Source organism: Musa acuminata, chromosome BXJ3-1, assembly GCF_036884655.1.
Source record: "Musa acuminata AAA Group cultivar baxijiao chromosome BXJ3-1, Cavendish_Baxijiao_AAA, whole genome shotgun sequence".
In the NCBI taxonomy this organism is placed as follows: domain Eukaryota; kingdom Viridiplantae; phylum Streptophyta; class Magnoliopsida; order Zingiberales; family Musaceae; genus Musa; species Musa acuminata.
Genome location: NC_088349.1, coordinates 34,827,008 through 34,836,117, shown reverse-complemented (window position 1 = coordinate 34,836,117; position 9,110 = coordinate 34,827,008). Strand labels below are relative to the sequence as shown.

At 35.9% G+C, this 9,110-nt stretch overlaps 1 protein-coding gene across 1 annotated transcript; it reads right to left on the bottom strand.

Annotated features, from left to right (window-relative positions):
- Positions 1-2,505: 2,505 nt before the first annotated feature.
- LOC103973304 (probable WRKY transcription factor 70) lies at positions 2,506-4,590 on the bottom strand. The gene is made up of 3 exons (XM_009387832.3): positions 4,207-4,590; positions 4,010-4,105; positions 2,506-3,042 (listed from the first exon to the last, which is right to left on the bottom strand). The coding sequence occupies exons 1-3, from the start codon at positions 4,443-4,445 to the stop codon at positions 2,634-2,636; spliced, it is 744 nt and encodes a 247-aa protein (XP_009386107.2). The 5' UTR covers positions 4,446-4,590; the 3' UTR covers positions 2,506-2,633.
- Between the last annotated feature and the right edge of the window lie 4,520 nt (positions 4,591-9,110).

Sequence of the window (9,110 nt, the reverse complement as noted above, 5' to 3'; positions counted from 1 at the left end):
CTAAAAAGAGTGGAAAAAAATTCTTCAAAAATTATATGAAATTATGTAAAAAAAATTATATTTGAGCCGAGATAATTTAAGGGTCTTGTAATTAATATCACATGGTGAAAATTTTAGGCTTTCTTCATAGAAAAAAATAATTGAATCATATTAAATCATAAGTTAATTTTTTGATATATTATTTATTTATTAATCTATGATAAATTTCTCTTTTCATTTTGAAATTATTCTTTTTCTTTTTTTTGTTTTTAAATTCCTTATCACTTTCTAACCTTGAGACATATATGGTTGTTAGGTACCTTGATGTCGTGGTGTAGGGATTGGTATGACTCGATTCTATCCAAAAAATGTAAGGTTGTCCATACGGATTCTTAGGCAAGGAGGTTGAAGAGACAAGGTCGAGCCGGGGGGTTGGCTCTCGAGCGTCTATTGCATCATCATGATAGACCCAAGGTGGAGCTTGATCGGCTTCGTCCACACCGAGATCCTACACGACAAGTTGACATCGAGAGAGGAAATTCCCGACTCGACCCCTCTGATAGTTAGGATAGTTGGTGGCTTTATTGGTGAAAAAAATTTGATCTCCTTCCTCAAGCTAGTGGGTCATTGATGATCGTCGATGTTTCATTGTGCAAGTGGTAGTTCCGTATGTCGCCGCACGGCACAAGTCGACCCGGCTAATCCCCCATCATGCAGCATCAACCCGTACAGTGTCGAGTAGCACGGAGTCGATCGCGCGTCCGCTAAGTTCACTATGCTTCCTCTAGAGATATGCTAGGCACATGCTGAATGTTGGCTCCTCGATGGCTATCAACTGTCATCGCTCGATTGATGTCGAAATATTCCCTATCAATGGCTATCTTAGAAGCTAATGTGTGCTGGCTGCATTGGGTGCTCATGCCGCTCTCTGTATCTATGCGAGTTAATTGCGCCATGAGTAGGTGCAAGAGTGAAAGTAGAATGGAGTAAATAAATCAGTAGCAGGTGAAGAATAGGATAAGCTATGGTTGGAGTAATCTCCAATGATGCAGGTGCGAGGGAATACACACACTAGTGTAAAGGCATTTCTTAGACCCAGAGTTCATGGGGGACAAGAGCGAACAAGTTCACATGCCACACCCATTGAACGCTGCATTGGCCATTCTTAACTTGCATGGAAGATGGTGTGGAAACTGCAAGTGTTTGAACGAAGACCAGCGTTTACTATATTTTCGTTTTGTCCTCGTTATCGTCAACCTAATCATGGCATCACTTCTATCTACCGTTTACCAGCAGATTGAGCAAACAACTTTTGTGAGTCTAATGGAGATGTTTCGGTTCAGACAAGATGGCGAAGTAGTACCAATATAAAATACTTATCGAATTTGATGTACCAGCCTCTCAATCTGATAAAAACAGCATAATTGATATAAGTTTTATGTTATTTTACATTGGATGAATTTTGAAAAAAAATAAATCTTTTTATTTATTATCGAAAAGTATTTTATTTTTAGATTTATTTAATAATATCTTTTTTAATCTAATAATTAAATGTTTTCCTTTTCTTATATTATAGTATTTTTAATAATATAAGAAATATATTATAATATAATGTAAAAATAATATAACATAGTATTTTTTACAATTTTTTATAAAATATTATAAGCATAGTGTTTTTTATACTGTGTTATAGTATTTTTAACAAAAAATCAAAAAATATTTTAACATAATACAAAGATACTATAATATAGTATATTTTAGTATTAATAAAGATATTATAATATAATATAAAAATTATTATTAGAGAATTTCTAAAAATAAGATATTTTTTGACAAAAATCTAAAAGAGACCTTTTTTTTTGTCTGTAATTATTTTTCACCTTTTCATGACCAGCAAAGCCAATAAAACATAAACTGGCTATCTTAATTTTGAGTTTAGTCTTAATCTAAACTTCACTCTTCTCCATGTTATTTGAGAAGAGCACTCATTATCTGTATTTTCACCTATCTTCTACTTTATTCTAGTAATGGATATTATCTTTGAGATCTTTCTACTCCTTGGACTATAATTTAATCAAATGATCAATAATGTAAAAAACCTAAGCTTTTACGAGAGAGAGAGAGAGAGAGAGAGAGAGAGAGAGAGAGAGAGAGAGAGAGAGAGAGAGAGGCTCCAATATATTTATAGAATCTTTAATACCCTTTGATCTTCTTTTCTTTCGATGATTTGCATCAATCTTCTATTTTCTCTCAACATATACAGTCCCTTCTATATTTGTTATCTCCCGTTGAGCTTTTATTTCTTCTACTCATTCATCTTCTCTCTTCAATGCAAACTATTCCATCGATCGTTCCTATCTCATGTCCACTTTTAATTTTTCTTTTTGACTTATTCTATCTATCCTTTCATATCTTTTATGTTACATCGTTCTCCACACATCAGGCACATAATTTCACGTCCTTTGATAGATTCAAGCATCATCTTTCACTTGCCAACATTAGAAAAGCAGACAATTTAGAAGATCATTATCTTCGATTCAACACCAGATATTGAACTATGTCTCGATTTTCTCCTCCTGCTAACATCCTAAATTTATTGCAGAACCTATCGATCGATTAGACGAGGCTGGTGCTCCTCCTAATACCTACAAAAACTAGTACTCTATGTCATCAAAATCGAATACTGAGAAATCCATGTCCAACGCAACTGAGCTCAATGAATCGATGCCGCCGATCGCCGAGGAGCTCTCCATAGATTCATGGAATGTGGGATCTGCTGATTCCAGCTTCCCCGACCAAGTCTGAACCATATCTTTCCTCACATAACTCTTATTCTCTTCCATCTTATACTGATCTCCTGAATCAGAACGCAGCAGGAATGGCTCGACTGTGATATGAGAGGCCGAAGGCTTGACTGTGTCATCGTCATCAGTTCTCGAGGAGGAAGTTTTGCACCTGTGTCGTCCTGTGTGAGTGACGAGAAACAACGATGGGGTCTGTCGTTGCACTTGCATTTTCGCTGTGCATCCTTGATCCTCGCTGTAAGTGCACCTGTAGTAGCTCCTGTAACGTGGGCATGCAAAGACGGTAAAGACTAATAATAGATTATAGAGTAAATAAAGTAGGGATGTTTATAAAGATAAATCTTCCAAAGAGTCGACCATTCAAACTCATCAAAAACTTCACCTATACTTACTCAAACACTAAACAATATTCAAATCCAATTATCTAATTCACCATTATCAATATAAGGATCGTCCGTGACAATATTCTATCCATATCATCTCATTTTGGACCTCAGATACCTTTAAGTCTGATGTACAACACCAATGGAATCATGATACCAATACTACAATGAGTTCAATTAGTGTAGGGGATTTTTCCAAAGCCCATCAGGATTTGGTGGCCCACTTATTTTCTCAGAATCCTTATTTTATTTACCAAAAAAAGAAGAAGAAGATGAAATTAAGAAAATAAGCAAAAATAAAAAGAGGTAGATTAAATTTCTCTATTATATATACCTTCGGAAAAGAAAGAAAAAGAGTCTCGAGTTCACACACATGCGTACATACTTTGTCCCTAGTCGTAGATAATTTAAACTAAAAGAAAAAGAAGTTTCTTATTCGCGATTCTTGTTTACCATTCACAATCCTTGTTGCTATTATTGATAACTCTTTAAAAAATAATAAAATACTATTTTACTACTTATAATCCTAATATTATCAATTTTATCATTTTTTTTTCCTCGTAACCTTTTATTTCATCTTGCTCTTTATCGATGTTGTCGCTCGTCACTTTGTTGACGCCTTCCTTTTGAGGAGAAAGAGGAGGAAGAAAATGATATTTAGGTTCGCCTAATTTATAAAAGATAATTAAAAAATATTTAAAAAAGATTAAAATAAGATTATAATAGTAAAGAGAAAGTTAAGATTCCTATTTATAAGGCTAAAACTTAAGATTCCTATTTATGACCACAATCTCGAACACACAGTTACTGTCAGGATCGTGTAAAGAAACACAACAAACCAACCTGCTAAAGATGCAGCCAGTGATCTTCTTTTCCCCGTACTTTCTCCACTGGTGATCATGATCAAAAGGTGTTGCTGTGATTTCTCTTCGAGCAGAGCTGTTGATACGATAAACAAACAAAAAACCTTCTTTCACATACGCATGCATGCTTGCCTGTGGAGAAAAAATACAAGCGATGGAATCGATTGCAGAACTTACAGGCTTCTTCGATCGACTCGGATCGGGACATCAAGCGAAGCCATGCGTTTCTTCTGTGGTTTGACATCCTTCTTCCGAGACCTCACTATCTGCTGTAGATCATCCTTGAGGACCCTCACGGGTTCTTTCAGCCTATCACTGCAGCTGCCAAGCTCGATGAGGGACTGAAGCTTTTTAGTGAGATCGAACGCGTGCTCCATCTCTTGGATCACCGAGTCGATGATGAGCGAATTTTCCATTGTCCGAAAATTGTCTAGATTTAGGATATGGCATCTCTCTCTCTCTCTCTCTCCCTCTCTATATATACATATAGATAGATAGATGTAGATTTTGGTCCAGAATGGCTGTCGAGGAGACTAATGGGAAGCTTCCGCTACAAAGGTAAACTATTTCGATATTATATGATACCTATACTTGGTGGTAATAGCAGTATCTACACGACTTTGTTTAGGTCTTATATGATATTTCCTATAAAACGTGACCAAGTCAATCTCACGGTGGAACGATGTAACATGGAACTCATCACAGAAACCGTGAGAGCAATGCAAGGACTAAATTGAAATTGAGGAAGTTTTAGGCCAGTTAAGAGCATAGGATTAATCATACTAACACATGAAAATTACCTGTACAATGAAAGCCTCGTGTCTTGCAAAGAGAGCATCTTTGCAAGGAGAAGTGCTATAATCCGACAGAAGTACTGCTATCGACACAAACAGTAAAGATTTGGATATGACGTAATTTCGTGGAAGAATGATTCTGTGACTTAACTATGCTTTCAGACTTGTCAAGCACCCTCAGGTGATTCAGCCTGATAGTGAGGTAGGTAGGTATCCAAGACACTGTTCCACACGAAGGACGCATTATGGTCATGTGAAATCTGCAACGTTGAAAGTTGATATCTTTTGTCCTTATTATCGTCATCGCCATGACAGCACCATTGGCGACGTCACTTGTGTGATGGATGTCACGACGGCAGCATGCGTAGCAGCCACATTAAATAAGAAATAGTGGGAGGCTATAGCGAGGAAATTGGGTTCAGCTAGCCATGTGTAGAAAGTCGATGCTTAGTCAACATTGTATAGTATAAAGATAGAGCAAAGGGATACGAGGACGAATGGCCGAGGCACGTACGTTCTCAAGAACGAGATTTGGCCAAAAAAACAATCATTAAACTCTTAAGGCACCTGTTTATGGTCCATATTCTATTCCCCTTCATATAATATATATACTAAGAGATGAACATGGACGAGGAACAGCGAAGGAGACAAAGGGATGTCGAACGCACATGTCCCGACTCATTGACCGTGGAAACCGTTGATAAAGAAGACGCAATCAATGAGCGAGCGAGGGAAGCATCCATGGAAGGTGGCGTTGCCTTCGTCTTGCTTTGTCATTACGAGCCTCGTCATCGTCTCTGCCGTGGTTGCCGTCATCCTTGTCGTCGTCATCATCACCGTCCTCCTTCTTCGACGTTTCCCCGCTGCAACACTGCCTGTGGGCCATGGGAAGGAGGACTAATGGGAATTTGTCATGTGATTGTGTAAATTTAAATATTCGTGAGTTTTTGATGGATTTGATTGCTTGTGCATAAATTATTCCTAAGAATTTATAATTGATTGCTTGTAGATTTATATATCACATATAATATTATCTTGAATTCTATTTTTTTTTTTTATATAACTACTCTCTTGCTAACCCCTACAGCTTTTTAGTGAATAAATTCAGAATAGACATGATAGATCATTTTATAAAATTTTTTACTATTGCACTGAAACTCATAGTTTAATATAGGAGATAGTTTACGTGCCTCTTCTAATGTTTAGATATAATCATGCAACAGTGAATCAGGAGAGTATGATGCAACTATGAATAGAGTCATAATGTTCGAAGCATGATGTCATGTTAGTCAAGTAGTGATTAGGTGACAGCCATAGAACAAGGGGGTGTCAGGCATGTGGTAGTGAGGTATTAATTATATTACGATAAAGTGTTAATTATGTTCCGATGGGTATCAATCATGTGATAGTCAGGTGTCAATCACGTGATAATGGAATATAGACAGTCATATATCCTTTGAGGACGTCTCTAATTCTCAATTTGCCCCCTTTCACCAATATAGAAATATGATTAGCTTTTATATCTTTAGACATGGGCAAAAGCTTTAGCCTCGATAGATTTACTACTGAATGCTACTAGTACTATTGGGATATTATGTGGGATTCGATGTTTCAAGCTTTCCAACACTTCCTAAGGATTAGATTAAAAAATTTCTTGATTTTATCCTTAAATGCAAAAATCCTTTCATCTGCCCATCTCATTGTGTAATATAAACTACAGGGTTCTTGCCAAACTCCTTGCTAGTAGAATTGAGATTTTGTTGAACTATTTGATCTCCCTTAAATAGTTGACTTTTGTGGTTGGACATAATATTCATGACAATATCTTAATTTCCTAAGCGATGATCAATTTTTTTATTCAATTCTAGGGGTAAAGACCTGTATATGATGATGAAAATGGTTATTGAAAAAGTCTATGATCATGGATTGAAGAGTGTCTTACTTATCGCCAATGTGCTTCTTGGGTCTAGATGATCCCCTCTCCCCATACTAATTTATTATTGTTGCCCAAATCTTATTATTTGTTAGCAAAGGCACAAAATCTTAAGAATTTTATAATATTTAATATTAAAAATAGGATTAGAATCCCACATCTTATGTATGCTAATGATGTTCTTCTTGTGTTTGGTGATAATCCCAAATCATATATGACTACAAGACCTTTAAACAATTTGAAGATCTTACTAATCTCAAAATCAACCCCCTCAAATATGCTATACTTCTCTAGAAAACCTAAAATATGTAATTTATTTAATATTAAGGTAGGTAACTTCTCTTCCAAGTATCTTGGTACACAAATCGCTTGCTCTTCCTAGATATCTAATCTTAGCTTTTAATAAGGTTACCCAAAATAAGCAAAAAATTTGTTGCAGTATATCACAAGTGTCATTACTCACGTGATTGGCTTATATGACACTTATAATTAACAATCTCCCACTTGACCTAAAGCTAATTACCTATATGTCTGATTCCTATCAAACCTCGATGATGCTCAAATATAATCTGAGTTAATAGCTTCGTTAGTAGATCTATAATGTTATCTTCAGATGTAACTCTTTCCACTGTTACATCTCCACGGGCCATGATTTTTCTAATAAGTTGGAAACTCCTCAAAACACTTCTTATGAGACCTGAGTTCCTTTGCTTGAGAGATCACTCTATTGTTGTTGCAATATAAGGGAATCAGTTTCGTGCTACTTGACACGACTCCTAGATTCGTAATGAACTTTTTCATCCAAACCCTCTCTTTTGCCGCTTTTGCCGTAACAATATATTTTGCCTCTGTAATCAAGTTGGTAGTAATGTCTTGCTTGGAACTCTTCCAGCTCACTGTTGCTCCATTCAGGGTGAACACATATTCTGAATTCAACTTGCAATCATCAACATCGAACTGTAAACTCGAGTCCGTGTAGCCCTCAACCTGGAGACTATCTCTTTCATATATCAGTAAAAGATCCTTAGTCATTCTCAAGTACGTAAGGATATACTTTACTATTTTCTAGTGCTCCAAGCCTGAATCCGCCTAATATTTGCTTGTGATACTCAGAGCATATGTTATATTAGCCTGGTACATAGTAAACATACATGGTAGACCCTATCGTATAGGCAGAGAATATTCTATCCATGTTTGTTATTTCTTTAGGAGTTTTTAGGGACATACTATAAGAAAGTGAAATTCTATGTCTCGTCGGTATGAGACATCTCTTGAAAATTTTCATGCCAAACATTTTGACAATGGTGTCTATGTACTTGGACTAGAAGAAGCCAAGCATCCTCTTGAGTCTATCTTTATAGATCCAAATATCCAAAATATAAGATGCTTCTCCTAAGTCCTTCATAGAGAAGTGTTTAGATAGCTAAGACTTTACTACGGAGAGCATTCCTACATCATTCCCAATGATTAGAATATCATCCATATATTACACCAAGAAGGTGATAATGCTCCTATTTACCTTCCTGTACATATAAGGCTCATCTTTGTTCTTAACAAAGTCATAAGATCTGATCGCCTCATCAAATCTTATGTTTTAACTTTGGAAAGCCTGCTTTAGTCCATAAATGGACTTAAGTAACTTACACATCTTATATGGACTATGCTTGGACATGAATCCCTTAAGCTATATCATATACATCTCCTTCTTAATGTTGCTATTGAGGAACATAATTTTTACATCCATCTGCCAGATCTTATACTCATAAGGTACTATAATAGCCGACAGAATTTGGATGGATTTCAATATAGCTATGGGTGTGAAAGTTTTATCATAGTCAATACATTGCCTTTGATGATACCCCTTAGCCACTAGCCTTGCCTTATAGATCTCCACTTTTCCATCTATTCTAATATTCTTCTTGAAGATCCATTTGCAACCGATGGGTATGATACCCTTAGGTGTATCAATAAGGTTTCAAACCTTGTTAGAGTGTATAGATTCAATATCAGAATTCATGGCTTCTTGTTACTTCTCAAAGTCTATACTCATAATAATTAGGATCAAAATCTTCACTAAGAGGGGGGGTGAATTAGTGCTTTTGAGAAAATGACATCGATTCAAAATTTTTTTTCGATAAGGCCCATATCGTAAAGATGTTTAACTTGAAAATATTCATAATAATGTAATGAGCAAGTAAAGTAGTTTGCAATAAAAATAAATAGCAAAGAAAAGAGCACATCATATTTATAGTGGTTTGGTCATTGTGACCTACTTCCATTTTCGATTCTTCTTCACTCGAGGCTATTGACTTCCACTATCGATCTTTTTTCAATGAGCGAAGATCAACTACCCT

What these genes read in the sequence shown, in the direction of transcription:
- LOC103973304 (XM_009387832.3), bottom strand. Translation starts at nt 4,445, where the DNA reads ATGGAAAATTCGCTCATCATCGACTCGGTGATCCAAGAGATGGAGCAC. An exon ending in CGAGTCGATCGAAGAAGCCT is followed by an intron (nt 4,106 to 4,206) that starts GTAAGTTCTGCA and finishes TCGTATCAACAG; the next exon opens with CTCTGCTCGAAGAGAAATCA. An exon ending in ACTGGCTGCATCTTTAGCAG is followed by an intron (nt 3,043 to 4,009) that starts GTTGGTTTGTTG and finishes CCCACGTTACAG; the next exon opens with GAGCTACTACAGGTGCACTT.